Source organism: Lycium barbarum, chromosome 1, assembly GCF_019175385.1.
Source record: "Lycium barbarum isolate Lr01 chromosome 1, ASM1917538v2, whole genome shotgun sequence".
In the NCBI taxonomy this organism is placed as follows: Eukaryota; Viridiplantae; Streptophyta; class Magnoliopsida; order Solanales; family Solanaceae; genus Lycium; species Lycium barbarum.
In genome coordinates this window covers 167,093,934-167,110,006 of record NC_083337.1, presented here as the reverse complement: position 1 = coordinate 167,110,006, position 16,073 = coordinate 167,093,934, and the positions used below count along the sequence as shown (strand labels likewise).

At 35.4% G+C, this 16,073-nt stretch overlaps 3 protein-coding genes across 3 annotated transcripts; 2 read left to right on the top strand and 1 right to left on the bottom strand.

Annotated features, from left to right (window-relative positions):
• The first annotated feature begins 725 nt into the window (after positions 1 to 725).
• On the top strand, positions 726 to 4,433 carry LOC132605968 (uncharacterized). The gene is made up of 2 exons (XM_060319261.1): positions 726 to 1,648; positions 3,275 to 4,433. The coding sequence occupies exons 1-2, from the start codon at positions 1,098 to 1,100 to the stop codon at positions 3,495 to 3,497; spliced, it is 774 nt and encodes a 257-aa protein (XP_060175244.1). The 5' UTR covers positions 726 to 1,097; the 3' UTR covers positions 3,498 to 4,433.
• A 524-nt stretch (positions 4,434 to 4,957) lies between these two features.
• On the bottom strand, positions 4,958 to 10,600 carry LOC132605975 (serine/threonine-protein kinase BSK5-like). Its single transcript, XM_060319273.1, has 10 exons — positions 9,986 to 10,600; positions 9,662 to 9,885; positions 8,937 to 9,072; positions 8,214 to 8,347; positions 8,004 to 8,109; positions 7,746 to 7,831; positions 6,762 to 6,950; positions 6,512 to 6,673; positions 5,995 to 6,108; positions 4,958 to 5,476 (listed from the first exon to the last, which is right to left on the bottom strand). The coding sequence occupies exons 1-10, from the start codon at positions 10,065 to 10,067 to the stop codon at positions 5,234 to 5,236; spliced, it is 1,476 nt and encodes a 491-aa protein (XP_060175256.1). The 5' UTR covers positions 10,068 to 10,600; the 3' UTR covers positions 4,958 to 5,233.
• A 2,225-nt stretch (positions 10,601 to 12,825) lies between these two features.
• Positions 12,826 to 13,863, top strand: LOC132617784 (uncharacterized). The gene has a single exon (XM_060332860.1). It carries the CDS (start codon positions 12,826 to 12,828, stop codon positions 13,861 to 13,863), a length of 1,038 nt encoding a protein of 345 aa, XP_060188843.1.
• Positions 13,864 to 16,073: the final 2,210 nt, after the last annotated feature.

Genomic DNA, 16,073 nt, shown 5'->3' with positions numbered 1-16,073 from the left:
GAGTGATTTGCTCTAGGTCACCAAGTCTTTCTGATCGTTCCTTTTGATATCTCTTCCTTATTTTTTGTACTATCCCTCGTTGTGTATTCATTCATAATATAGGGTGACAAGCCTTGTCTTCTAGAGTAGTGGATGGCATTCATAATATTTGTCTTCTAGTGGAAATTGTGGTTAAACGCAACGACAGTGTTTGTTCCATAAAAAGAGCAAAAACAAATTTCCCAAACAGTAAAGTATGGAATAACAGCCTAAATGATGTCAATCATAACATCTTTTCTCACTGTTTCTTTTTATTTTCTGAATTTTATAACGACTCTATGAGCTAGAATTAGGTAGTCTAGGAGAGATTTGATTTTGTTGTCTGCTACAAATGTTTTTTTAATTGCATAACTTTTTTCACAACATATCAGTAAAAAATAACACTGGATATGTAAATAAATTACTTCGGGACGCTGCTCTATAGGAACGCTAAGAGCAGGTACCGAATAATTTGAAAAAAAAAGAAGGTTAATTGCAGAGAGCATAGACAGAATTTATAGAATTCAACTTTTATCATCTTAAATCGATTCAATTCACGTCCACATTGATTTCTCAATTAGAAAAAGTGTAATTTTATAAACTAGAAATGGTGGAGGTTTAGTTTAAAAAACTAGTGAAAATAATAATCAGAAAGCAGATAAAATTGCTATTAGTGGAGAGCAAATGAGAAATGTGGAGAGGGAAGAGAGGGTCTCTTCTGAACCACAGGAAAAAAAACAACTGTACATAGTCTTTTCCCCTTTTACATCTCCTTCTAATTTTCACCTCTGCTTCAAACTGACATTTCTTACTTCTACATAACACACATTGCAAATTAGCAATTCAATTTGAGAAAAAAATAATAATAATCAAGAACAAGAGAAAAAGAAAGAAAAGAAATGAAAAAGCACCAACTCTCAACATTAGTGAAATAAAGTCCTTTTCTTTCTTGTCCCCACTTGGCCATTTCTCTCACGCTTCAAATCATGTAGTTTTCATAAACCCCTTTAAATGCTTTCAAGTACTTTCCCCTTTTTCCTCAATCTTTAAGCTGAAAAACAAATTTTTCTGCTAAAAAAATGTCAACTTTAGACACTGTTAACACTGACACAGAAGCAAATGTTAATGTTGGTGGTGATAATGCTGAGCTCCGCCGTCATCGCCGCCGTCAACGCCGCCGTCGCCGTCGCCGGAGACCATCCATTGCCGGTAGCAGTGAGACAACTACTGATGGGAGTTTCCGGTTTTCGGATTCCGATTCTGATCAGTCTTGGCACTCAGTGGCAGGTGGTGGGTCCTACCGTTATGAAGAATGTGGGTCCTCTACGAGGAGGTCTGAGGGTAATTTGGTCAAAAAAAGAGGGACTTGTGAGTTGCCTGATGATGATGAAGAGATTGATTTGGAATGTGGTGAATTGGAGTTGAAGGTGCATAATAGTAATAAGAAAGAAGACAAGAGTTGTAGGATTTGTCATTTGAGTTTGTTGAAATGTGGTGGTATTGGTGATGATGACCAATTATTAGAGCCTTCTGGTGGAATGGCTATTGAATTGGGCTGTTCTTGTAAAGGTGATTTGGCTGCTGCTCATAAGCAGTGTGCTGAAACTTGGTTCAAAATTAAGGGAAACACGTAAGTACAATGACTCTCTAACCTTTGTTCTAGCTCCAACTTTTGTTATAAGTTAATAAAAATGTGATCTTTCCATAAACTTGATGGTTTGAAGTATAATTCTTTATGTGTTTCTCATAGTTAGTATGTGTTTATGAAGATGAGGAATTCTGTGGCTAATTTTGTGTTACTGGAATTGTGCAATGAATTACTAAATTCGAATTGCTCTATTTGTCAATTGGAATTGCTAGAGTACCCTTTTCGTGATGATAGCAGAAATTTCACTTGACATCTTTTCTGAGGAGTGAGGACATACCTGCAGATAATCCTCTCTTCTATTCTATTTTTGAGATCTGTCCACAGCTAGTTCCTTTGTCGGGGTGTATTCACAGAACTATCTATGGCTTCATTGTTCATGAACATTTAAATTTTAGGATGGTCTGTGGTTCGTTTAAGGTTAAGTTTAGAACTTGAAGTAAAGTGGTATATTGGTTTGGTTGTTATGTGGTGAACTCTTTTCATTTGACTGGGACAATCAAGATTCCATCTTTGTTTTAGTTTTTTGAGGTACTTAACTGATAGCTATACTCAAGTTTGCAACTTGTTTATTTAGCCTCCAAATTATGGGTTCCTTTAGCAGGTTGAAAATTATTTTTCTCCTTGCATACTGTGTATTAAACGTTTTGGTTCTTCAGAACATTAAATTCTGATTGATACTGGTATTATCTACTATGTCACTTATTGCTGAAGTTACAAATTCTCACTGCTCCTAATTTAGTATCTTTGCGATACCAGTACCAGCACATCTGAATCTAGATCCTGATCAATTTGCCGGGGTTGATAAACGACATGAAAAACTGGACATCAGATATATGTGACCTTGAAAAAGATGTCCTTCATTAATATATGTGACCTTGAAAAAGATGTCCTTCATTAAGTGGCCAGGTTTAGATTAGAAAGCATCTTTAACAGGAAAAGTAGATTTGAGCTATTAGTTTTGTCATTTCCTCTGATGCATCATCATGCATTTTGGTCATGTTTGAATCAGTAGCCACATTGTTCACGTGCTACTGCTTTTCCTTTGTTAATATATTTTATTGTCCTTATTCTTTTGCTTTTTTTATCGTAAGATCGTATTGATTAGAACAATGTTCCTATTAGAAGAAAACATCGAATTATGTTTGGAATAATTGTGTTTGGAAGCATAAAAGAAATCGTCATTCATTTCCTTAAAAAATACAGATTTTTTTTTAAGAGCCAGGGAAGTCTTTGCCTTTTTCCTTTCATGTGAACTGTTTCACCTGTGACTGCACCTATACTTCTGTATATCAACATGTTTCATTGCCTGCCACGTTGCATGCAAAACTTTTATTATGGAAATAGACAATTGCTTCCATGAGTTTTCTGTGATATGTTGCTTATTGTTCAATAAAGACATTGGAAAGCCAGGGTTGTTATTTCGTTTTCTTTTGGGGTGGGGGAGACAACATAAACTTTCCAAAAATTAGGGGGTGGGAATGGTGTACAGTTTTCCCTGGTGCATCAATGCATATCATGAAATTCTCATGTCTAGCTAAGATATACATCTATATAGCTTAAAGGAAGAAAAATATATAGTTGATTGTTATGCTCGTGTCTATGATTCAGGATTTGTGAAATCTGTGGTGCAACGGCGATAAACATTATTGGAGGGCAGGCAAGTGAAGCCAGCAATGCTACAATAACCACAATTGGAGCACCGAGTGCACCTGTAGTCCTTTCTGAAACCCGAAGATTCTGGCATGGACGCCGCGTCATGAATTTCCTGCTTGCATGCATGATTTTTGCCTTTGTCATTTCTTGGCTATTTCACTTCAAAATCTTCCCCTGAATCTTGTTTAAGATAGTCCTGGCAGGACTTGTTTTGAGTGACATCATTAAGTACTCAACCCTGGGCAATTTATGATGTAGAGTTATATTTGGGCTGAGGAATTTTCAGCTATTATTTGAATTGCGGAGTAATAGATTTATATCCAAGGTAAAGTAGCATTTATACAGGTCATGCACTTCTCAAGAGTGTTCATCTGCAATGCTTATTTGGGAAAATGACTTGTAACTGGGAATGCAAGAGACGAAGACAACCAGTGACTTATTTGTTCATGAATCATCATCAGGAGAGAATTCTTCCCAGCTAGGAGCGAATTATCCTCCATATCCATGTTTATATCTTCTATGTATCCATGTTCCAAATTAAGCGTTATTGCTCTTTTTGTACAAATATCTCATATTGCTTAGTTGTTTGACTATGTTTTCGTGCTCTAAGTGTGTTCCAGTCAACACCCTTTCTTCTGATATATATCGCCTGTGTCCCCTTGTAAATGATCCGCATCTCAAAAACTGCCAACCATTTGTTGAGTGTTGTTTTATATTTGATCAGACTGTAAAACGACATTGTGGATTTTAGTCAACTTTTGAAAGTTCTGAACTACCGATACTTTATATGCTATTATGGATTTGAAAACCTTCGAAAATCCATCAAGAGCTTAAGGAGCCTCAAGAGATCCATTGAAGATCTGAAGGTCCACAATGTGGCTATCATGGATTTGGAAAACAAGAGAAATTTGGGTGAGGTTATTTCTTATTGCAACTGTAACAATCCGGTAATTGTTAGTTTTAATTAACCCCTAGTAGAAATAGCTTTTGTCTGTCTTCAGTTGAGGTAGATTGTTTTGGATGAATATTGTTCTCTTTGAGAGATTGAAGGTGGAAATCCAGTCCATACTTGTTGATAAGCATGTTGAATATAAGGATTTTCTTGCTGCCTAAATTTGATGTCGAATTATCTTGTGTTGAGAGTCACATTATCATTAATTGAGCTCCGATCTGCAAGATTCTGATAAAGCATATTTTTGGAGAAGCACATATATAGCAACTAAACTAAAGTGACATTTGTTTGAAGTTTCGAATACCTGTCACCTGAGTTTCCTAATTTTTTTTTTTGCAATGTGTTTGTTTAATTATTTGGATAAATTTTTTGAAACTGACAAGAAGCTAAAAAATGCTTACAAACTTGTTTGGATAGCTTATTAACTTATCCAAACACCCTTATTAGGTGAATATATCAACTTGCATTCAATCATTTCTCAAGGACCATTGCTTGAAAATTATTCATTTATAAACTTCCCAACTGCCTGATGAAATATGCTTCTAACGTGCTGGAAAACAAGCCTTAGATCATGGCATGAATCTTTTAGTACATCCCTTCTCCCCCCTGCAACTGAAATCAGTATAAGCCAATGAAAGTACCTGATCTTGCACCTCATGCTATATTGCAGTTTATCGATAAAGAAAAATAAAGAGTTCAAAAATAAATACTTATAGACTTGTATTTGTGACTTTGTCTAACAATTTGGCCCCAATTCTCCAGATCACAATAACTTACAAAAGTGGGAGATCAACAGTTCTCCCAGAAGGCAGAAGCACAATAAAAATTAATCACCTGCACTCTAACGGATGTTATGAAGAAACCTTCAGTGTCACAATTAGTTGATATTGGTGAATCATGTAAGGAAGGTGCTCTACACAATGTCTCCTTATGTAGAACTATATTCAATAACCTATACAAATTTATTGTCTCATTCTTCTGAAATCTAAGGACGAGCCATCTTTGAGTGTTTCCCTGGCATCTGATTCCATTCCCAGAGTGAAAAGTGCAGCTGCCTGAAGATAAAAAGCAGTGGGCCAATTGGAGAATTGTACTTGTGCTTGCATTGCATCTGCGAGAGCTTCTTGTGGCTTGTCACTCATTAGGTAACATAAGGAGCGCCTTGCAAGCACCGTTGGGGACTTAACATTTCCACCCTCAAGAAACTGCAGTGCATACAAACAAAGATGTTTGAGCAGTACTCAATTTTTGATGGCTGGTAGATCACTACATGACTTACAAAATGGCGCGTCTTATGGATTGACATAGAATATTATAGCACGTCTGATACAATCCTTTTGGTAGATTATAACCTGTTTGGCCAAGCTTTTGGGAAGTCAAATGTGCTTATTTGTTTTTATAGAAGTGCTTATTTTAAAGAGTTGAGGTGTTTGGCTGAATAAGTGCTTTTGATTAGTAGCAGAAACTATTTTTCCCCGGAAGCAATTTGGGGACCTTAGCCAAGCACTTCTGCTCTAATATCGCCAAAAGTACTTTCCAAAAGGTTGACCAAACAGACTATAAATCTCTTTTCACCTCAAATTATGGAAAATCATATTCTTTTTCTCTTAGAACTACTGCAATCTGTTTAATAATGAAAAAGATATTAACTGAATTACGATTCCGTTTATAATCCAGAAGTTTCTTAATTGTACCAGGTGCACTTTCCAAATTGATGGCTCACCTGTGTGTAACATTTGATTGCAGTTGTAAAATCTTTATCTCGAAATGCAGAATCACCAGATTTCCTAGTATTCAGGGTTTCTTGAATTTGATTAGCCCACATCTGAAATGAAAGCTGCAAAAGGAAAAAAGAGTTTCACATATACCATGTCCCTCAAAATCAAATGGAAGCTGCTAACACAGAAATAGTCATGACTGCAGGTGTCAAGGCAAATATCCTAAATTATAAACTTTAAATAAAATGTAAAACATTGTATTAGTTGTCTAAAGAAAAATGTGAATTGCCAGTGCCAACCATAATTCGATTACCACGAGAGAAATAGCAGAAGCAGATGACAAATGGATTGCTGAAGTGAAGAAGAATTATATTTTAGAAATATCAGCAAAATTTTTGAGACATAATTAATCAAGATTTTGAATTTTTGTAGTTTCATTGCAGCAATTTAACATGAATAAAAGTTTAACAAGGAGACTCCCCCTCTTACCTGTTCCAGTTAAGGGGTTCTGAGCATACTAACCTCATTAGCGATCCCCTCGTCCTCCTTGTATCCAGCCTTTTCTAAAATCTCATGTATGGCAGTTAAATCACATCTCGAACAAGCCTCACCAAGAGGTGTTAAAGATACTTGAGCAGGTGAGGCGGTTTCATGAGCAATACTCATCAGAACGTTCGATGGAACCTGCAAGGTATATCGAGTCAACTAACATGTCAAAAACGCAAAAGGAAGAAGTAACATGCATCAATTCTAAAACGAAAGGAATAATTACATCTTTTTCTTTCTGAAGAGATGTTAAGGAGGTCAGAAGAGATTTCACATTTGGCCTGTCATGAGGTTCATACTGCAAACAACGTGAAGCAAGTTGAACTAACTCAGTTCCATCGTCATTTGAGAAGTGACCTTCCAAGCATGAGTCAATTAGCATCAGAAAATTCTTTCCACGTATAAGGTCAAGTGCCTGCATAAGAATACATATGAATTTGAATCAGAACCAGTTCAGTTGGAACTATTTAAGATAAAGAGGATGTATGAATGAATCGATCTATTGATAAATATGTTGTCGTGTAAAAATCAACAAGCATGTTTAGGAGATAAAGAGGCAGAAGCCTGAAGGCTAATATTCTTCTATTGACTAAGCCCACACAATTGCGTCAGAAGTCTTAGTATTTTCAACTATGCTTTCTGGGAGTCTTTTAGCCCTGTCAGAGATTTATATACCAGTAGACAATATAAAGAATTTTAGTATTTTTAAACTTTTATTTTTATTTGGTACAATATTGGCCTGCGATGAATTTATTAAATGGAGAAACATCGTTAATGAGGATTGATATAGTTGATTCCATCTAGTTGGGATTTTTGAGGTGTAGTTGTTATAGAGGTCTTAGATGAACCCCTCAAATCACTTCAAAACTTGTCACCACCCGGATAATATAGAAAGCTCAAGGAGAAGTAATCGATGTGCTCAAGGAGAAGTAATTGAAGTCGAAGATAATGGTCTCGTGAAAATACAAAATCAAACAAGTCTAAAACTGAAGAAAACTCCAAGGAAGCTGCTATTACATTTAGGTGAACTAGGTGCTTTTATTGAAGTGAAATAGAGGATAAACTGTTAAATAAGTGAAGATCATCAAGCCTTAACATCTGAGTGTTTAATCACATCCTTTTGTGCACCAAGAAGCTGTTATTAAACTCAATATCCATTTTTTCTCTTCTTAAATTATGGAACAACTTTAAAAACGAACTCAGCACTTACGTGGCTTGGAGGAATATGCTTCCCGCTAAGAAGATCAAGCAACAGGGCGCCAAAACTGTAAACCACACTCTCGGGAGTCACCTTACCTGCCATTACATACATGTTACAAAATTGAAGCAAAAAACTACATCGGAAAAAGGTGGATTATCTTCAAATGCTTTGATAAACACATGTTGACTTTAGTCACTTGTTACTTTTAGAAGAATCGGACTTTCACTAAAACTTCTTCATGTAAAAACTTGATAGCAGCTGATGTACCTGTCTTTAAATATTCCGGAGGGGTGAAGGCCATGTTGGAACTATAACTCTTGCCATCCCTACTATTCTTCATTAAGCCAAAACATGATAGCCTTGGATCGCAATCCTGTCATGTGTTGACTCGTGATAAGAACAAGGAAGTGCAAATCGCTTGAACATTTATCGGATCAGCACAAATACATGTAGGGTAAAGATTAAAAGAAAATTTACTTGATCGAACAAAACTCTGTAAGAATTTAGGTCATGATATAGTTCTCGCCCTTTACTACTGCAATAGTCTAATGCTTGTGCTAGATACAAAGCAACTCTCAACCTCATTGCCCATTCCAATGGTCGGTTATCCCCTAAATCAATTGAACCACCATAAACTTCAGTTAGGCAAATATATTTAAAGAAAAACTTGTTATATCAGGATACTTACACAAGACAATAAAACAGTTAGGGGTCGTTTGGTTGCTGGTTAGGAAGGGAATTATTCATGTACTAAAACTAGTATAGTTAATACCATGTTTGCTAGCTTTTAGTTGCTTTGCATAAAATTCAATTATCATTTACAATCCGACTTAACTGAAAGATGTAATAAGTTATGAGTCGATTTATGTGTTATTTTATGCATGGTAGAGATGGAATAATTAATACATGGATAACTGGACTCTGCATAACTAATTCATGCATTATACTCTAACTAATACATGGATAACTAGACTCCGCTTAACTAATTTCTGCATTACTGATTACCTGCATAACTCTAACCAGCAACCAAACGACCCCTTTAGGTTCGATAAGGACTAGTTTACAGAGTGATTGCTTAAGTTGGCAGGTCAAGCACATTAACCACAACAAAATGAAAATGAATCTGAAGGATATTTCAATTGCTTTCTCTCTATCTTATCTGTCCCAAAATCTGGAAAAAAGAAAATGAGAAAAACTTACAATGGAATAAATGCTTGGATAATGTTTCATGAGGCATAAATTCAGCCACTAGCAACCTCTCATCCCCTTCACAGCAACACCCTAACAAATTAGCCAACCGCTTACTTCTTAGCTGCCCCACTGTTTTCGCTTCATCCTTAACAATGAACAAAATTTCCAAATCAATACACAACATGTTCTTGTTTGTTGAAGATGTAATATAATTAAAGACCTGTTTGGATATGAATTTTTTCCTTTTTTTCCAAAAAAAAAAAAAAAAAAAAAAGTTCAAAACAACCTTTGGTTATACAATGGACTGGTTTTTTTTTTTTTTTTTTTTTTAAGATGACTTTCAAATTTGAAAAAGTACTTTTGACTGGTTTCTACCTTTTTTCAAGTTATTCAAACGCAACTTCGACTTCCAAATATCATCTTTCAACTTTTTCTAAACTACTATTTTTTTTTTTCAAATCACACATTTTTTATGTCCAAACGTCTACTAAATAATTAAAAGTACACTCTTTTTAACAATTTAAGTGCATAGATAAAATGATAACACAATTCAAAATGATATCAAGCAGACGAGGTTTTGGGCTCAAATCCCTCTACAACCCGAACAACAAAACATGTTTTCATATGTTTGACTCATGAAAAAGAACAATCAGGCCCACACGTGAAGGTACATAATCGTACTACCAAAAACACTAGAACTTCAATGAAGCAAGATATGAGAAGCGAGTACTTACAAGAAATTGGCGAGAATCAGGCCAGGCTGACGATTTGAAGCGCTTGATAGCTATCCAACGGCCATTGCCACTAAGCCGTCCTTTAAACACAATGTTGGGAGCTTTTTCTCCATGTTCAGAAACTATATTATCATTTGAGAAACTTGAGGTGGCAGCCTTCAGCTCTTCCAAACCGTATTCTTTAAAAGCTGGTAAATTTAGCTGCTCATTCTCTGCCCATTTTTCTGAACAGGAAAATTAAAAATAAGTCATTTACATACAAACAAAACTGGTTCTTGAAAGTCCGAATTTTTTTGAAAAAAACAAAAAAACAAAAGAGCTTACCGATATCAGAGGAATGTTGAACGTGGGATTTGATATTTGAAGGCCATAAACAGAAACAACAAGTGGAACAACGAGCACCCATTGTAGAAATTTAAATATCATATAAATTCAACAAAAAAGAACCTTTAGGGAGACAAAGGCGTCACAAATATGGGTTTTTGATAGCTACTTTTCTCCCCTAAAATTCCCCTTAAACTAGCAACAATGTGGAAAATTCTGGTGAAAGATAAAAGAGAAATTGTAATGGTGTGTTCCAAATTCAAATATTCAAATTTGTTCTCAAAATGGCCAAATGTGACACATGAGAATACCCCTTTGGAAAAGCCCAAAAATTCCTACACGAAGAGAAAATGCAAGGTGCGTCAATGGGTATGCCTCTCTTGCTACTTGAAAAAGTTTTGAAATGATAAAGAATTTAATTGCTACATAATATCGATCCCAAAGGAAAAATGGAGAGGGAAAAAAATAATAATAATTAAAGATTCTGTTTCTTTCGGTTGGGACAGGGGGAAAAACAGAGGAACAGGGAAAAGAAAAGACCGTTTTTCTGACCCATGCTACGTTTTCCATCTCCTCTATTCTTTCGGAAGAATTAACGTTGTAGCTCTTATCCCATTAAACACTTTATCCACATACGATGAAAGAAAATATTTATAATCTGATAATGTAAGTTAACTAAACAATATAACAATAACATACACGAATCAAAATGATAATGAGCCCGTTTGGATTGGCTTATAAGTTGACTTATAAGCTGTTTTCAGCTTTTTTGAGTGTTTGGCTGGCCAACTTAAAGTCATTTTATGCTTAAAATAAGCTCAAAAAAATAATTGGACCCATTTGACTTAGTTTATCTAAAGCAGCTTATAAGCTGAAAACAGCTTATAAGCCAAAAAAAATAAGTTGGACTACCCCAACTTATTTTTTTCAGCTTATAAGCTGCAAACAGCTTTAAGCTGTAAGCCAATCCAAACGGGCTCAATATCTATATATTTTAAGAGATAACAGATCAAACCCCCCTAAACTATCACGTGACCGTTTGGCCATGAGAAATTTTTACTTTTTTACAGAATTTCTTTTACTTTATTTAAAAATTATCGTTTGATCATAAAAATTTTAAATATAATTTGAAGTTGTATTTAGAATTTGGATAATCCTGTTTCACTTTCCCACCCCCCACTTAAGTACATTCAAATAACCAAATACTCTTTGCAAAAATTATAACCAAACACAAATTCATCTTCAACTCGAACTTCAAAATTTCAAATAAAGTGAAAAATATTTAGTTTTCATACCGAACGCTTAAACTATGCCTAGTTTTTGCGTTACTCCCTGAATTATAACTTTCATGTGCTAAAATCCCCCTATACTATCACATTTTTATTCGTTCATACTTAAACTATGCCTAATTTACGTTATCTCCCTAAACTATAACTTTCAGATGCTAAACCAATCTATATATAATATAAAGTTAGGCATAGATAAGGTGATGTGACACCTCTCTATGACCACCATTCCTATTTATCTTTTTTCTCATTTTTTTTGAATTTTCTCCTCATTTTAAAAATTAATAATTAATGTGCTATATATTCATAAAAGTAAAACCAATAGTCACTCACTTTAATTTTCTTAATTACACCTCTTAATTCTTATAATCACATCTTTTCCTTTATTGCTCTTCAGTTTCGCATAGCTTAAAAAGATCAACAGTCATAAAATGTTTCATTTGTGTTCTGCTTAAACGTTGTTTCATTTGTGTTTAGTCTTCTGCTTAACTCACTTTTCTTTTTATGCAGATTGTGGTGCGGAGATTTCTACAGAGCTCAAAAGGTTTTGATGACAATTCGGGTTAGTTATTCTCATAAATCTACTTTCTTTTGTCAAAAGAAACACCATACATTTTGAGGTTATTTTAAAGATATTCCTTCAATTATGTTTCACTCACCTAGCAAGAATAAATTATGTAGTTTGCAAAGGTACTCCTTTTCTTACAATTTAGGTATTTAGCCGAATTATATTTATATGCAATATGTGGTCCATTTTAAAAAAAAAAAAAAATCTTTTTTGTTCTTTATTTTATGTAGGATTTTTTTTTTCCGTGGTGGTCACGGGGATGATAAATTATTACGAATAGGGATGTTGCAAAGGAAATTCTCTCATCAGATATGAATTAGCTGATTATTGATTTCATTGTCATTATTTTCGAAGTATTTAACAACCAAAAGGTTTGGTTTTAAGTTTTGAAAAATAATATCATGAGTATAATTTGTCGGAGAAGATATCGGAAAAGATGGTGATAACATCGGAGGAAACGAGGCAGATAAGTTTGATATACAAAAGGTCACTTAAGAATAATTGGACTGAGTTGGAATAATTGGACTGGGCTGCTGATTGGGCTGCTGATTTTACTTTGTCAAATTGGGTTACAATGAATGGGTCTATTTATGTACATTTGGGCTTCAATCCATTTTTACATATATAGGCCCATACGAAATCAGCACCAACATAGATATTCCTTTCATGTCATTTTCATTCAGTTAGGTTCATTTTAGCAAAGACTTATTTTAGCCTACCAAATAATTTGTTGCCACTTGGCATTAGTTGGTTAGATAAAGGATCTAAATAGGTGTATATATATAGGAGGCCATGTACAGTGCATCAGGAACTTAATACACGAAAAGGGAAAATTTCCAAATCTTCACTCCTTTATTATTTTATTTGCAGTTTCAGTTTCTGTTTTAACATGGTATCAGAGCAGGTTTAATCCTGTGGTTTTAATCTGTTTTTTTTTTTCTTTGTTTTGTTTACTAAATTTCGTTTCTCTAACTTTTTGATTCACAATGGCAACTTCTAGTGTGCCCAGTGATTCTCTATCACCTTCTGCTGCTATTCATGGCAATTCGCAGAGTGTTGGATCTTCCATAACTAATATGGTTGATTCTTCACACCCTTACTATCTCCATCCCTCGGATTATCCAGGGATGAGTCTCGTCTCTTCACCATTTGATGGCAAAAGCTATGGTGGATGGAAAAGAGCAGCTGTTATAGCTCTTTCAGCAAAAAATAAGTTGGGTTTTGTTGATAATACTTTAGCTCTTCCTAGTGTTGAATCTGGTCTACAGAAGGCTTGGCTGAGATGCAATGATATGGTCCTCTCTTGGCTGTTGAATTCCTTGTCTAAGGAAATTGCAGAGAGTGTCTTGTATTCTCAAAATGCCAAGGATCTATGGAGTGACCTGGAAGATAGATTTGGTCAGGCCAATGGAGCCAAACTTTTTCAATTACAAAAGGAATTAAATGCTGTAGTTCAAGGAAACACAAGTGTATCAACCTATTTCACAAAAATGAAAAGCTTATGGGATGAACTGGATGCATTTAATACTTCTTCTGGTTGTGTGTGTGAGTGTGAATGTGGTGGAAAAATAAAAACTATCAAAGCACACCAAGACGAGAGGCTGTTGCAATTTTTAATGGGACTTAATGATGTGTTTATAGGTGTTAGGAGCAATATTCTCTTATCTGCTCCTTTGCCCAGTATTGGACAAGCCTATTCTCTTGTCATTCAAGATGAAAAACAGAGAGAAATACACTCTTCACCTAGCTATCCAACAGATGCTGGTTCTTTTGTTGCAAATACACAACCAGAAGAAAGGAGAAACAATGATTATAGAGGAAATCGAGGAAATTTTTATGAGCAGAAGAAGGAGACTGTGATGTGTTCATATTGTAAGAAGATTGGACATACTATAGAAAAATGCTACAAGATCCATGGGTTTCCCTCAAATTTCAAATTCACAAAACCTAGAAAGTTTCAAGGAAGGGCACATGCCAACTATGTTACGGGTCCAATGGAAAAAGGAAGTGCAGTTGATGAGTAGGTTGGAAATCCATTGTCACTCAGTCAGGATAATGTGGTCCAGCTTCTACAACTGCTAGATCAGATGAAAGGAAATCAAACAGTAAACAGTGGAGAAGTTGCTGCCAATCTAGGCCATGCTGGTATAGCAAAATTCTTAAACTCTTATGCCTATTTTATTAAAATTGATAGGAATTCTTGGATTTTAGATAGTGGAGATACTGAGCATATGACATATAATAAAGATTTGCTTCATGATTTTAAACCTCTTCCTAATCCTGTTATGGTCAAACTTCCTAACTCCTATAGAGTACAAGTTACACACTCTGGATCTATCTGTTTGATGTCTAAAATGATCTTGCGTAATGTTTTATACATACCTTCCTTTAGGTTCAATCTCTTATCTGTCCACAAGTTTTGTAGGCAACTCAAGCAGATTTTTTTTTTCACTCCCTACTCTTGCTATTTGTTACAGGGCCCTTCTTTGAGGAACCTACTGGAGATTGGTAAAGCACAACAAGGCTTATACATTCTCAACTCAAAACCTCAAGCTGCAGTTTCCAAGAGTCAAGATAGTTTAAGTTTCAATTCAGTTTCTAGTCTAGTTTCGAGCAAAAAGTTTGTTTCAGTTTCTAGTTCAATTTCTGCTTTGAGTACTTGTCTTTCTGTTTTTTTATCCTAATGTAAAGAATAGCCTGTGGCATTACAGATTGGGCCACATGCCTTTGAGTAATATGAAGAATATTTTATCTCATAAAGATTGTTCTACATCTCCTTTACCTTGCAATATTTGTCCAATGGCTAGGCAGTCTAGACTGCCATTTCAATCTAGTTCTATCACTACTAAGTCTATTTTTGATCTAATCCACATAGATACTTGGGGACCCTATAAAACACCCACACATGATGGATATAAATATTTTTTGACCATTGTTGATGACTTTAGTAGAGGAACTTGGACATATCTCTTGAGTAATAAGTCCAATGCTTTCACAGTTTTGCAATCTTTCTTAAAAATGGTTGAACGACAATTCAATCTTAAAGTTAAAATTGTGAGATCCGACAATGCCTTTGAATTAGGATCAGGAACTGCTCAAAAGGAATTTTTTACATCTCAAGGCATTATTCACCAAACCACTTGTGTTTACACTCCACAACAAAATGGAGTTGTGGAGAGGAAACACAAGCATTTGCTTGAGACATCAAGAGCTCTACTTTTCCAATCACATTTGCCCATTAAATATTGGGGGTATTGTCTTTTAACAGCCACTTACCTAATTAATAGGTTTCCCTCTAAGATTCTTCACTATAAAACCCCTTATGAGGTACTTTTCAAAGCAAAACCAGTTTATTCCCACTTGAAAAGCTTTGGCTGTTTGTGTTTTGTTTCAACTATGCCTCACTCAAGAACTAAACTAGAACCTAGGGCATTACCACATGTATTTCTGGGTTATCCACATGGGAAGAAGGGATATAGAGTTTTGAATTTCACAACTTTGCAAATAACAGTCTCAAGGAATGTATTTTTTCATGAAGAATTTTACCCCTTTCCTTCGATCAAGTCTTCTGATTCTACCACATTCCTTCCTAAAGCACCTAAAACTGTTCATCCCTTGCCCAGTTTAGACTTGACACAAGATGTCAACCCACACTCCCTTCCTTCAACTGATCCCAATTACACTACTTCATCCACCCATTCTTCCAGTCCTGTTCCTACCCCATCTCATTCTAGTTCACCTAGCCAATCTGTCCCTGATTCCATTCCTCACACCACAGACCATGTTCCTACACATACTTCTCACTCTTCTGAGCCTGTACTTGACGTAGTTCTTCGACAGTCAACCAGACTTAAGTCCCAACCTTCCTATCTGAAGGACTACATTTGTAATGCAATACAATTAACCAGTGTTAGTCCTTCTTGTTTCCTAAGCTCAGCCACTCCTATCACCTTCCCTTTCTCTGGTTTATCCTCCACAAATAAGAATATGCTCAACTCTCTATCTAATATGCAGAAACCTAACAGTTTTATGCAGGCTGCTCATCACCCAGGTTGGTAGGAGGCAATGGCTAAGGAAATACACGCTTTAGAACTGAATAATACATGGGAGGTTGTTGTTTTACCCCCTGACAGAAAGGCTTTACCTTGTAAGTGGGTATATAAGGTAAAGCAACATTCAGATGGCAGCATTGAAAGGCTAAAGGCAAGATTAGTTATTCGAGGGGACATTCAGA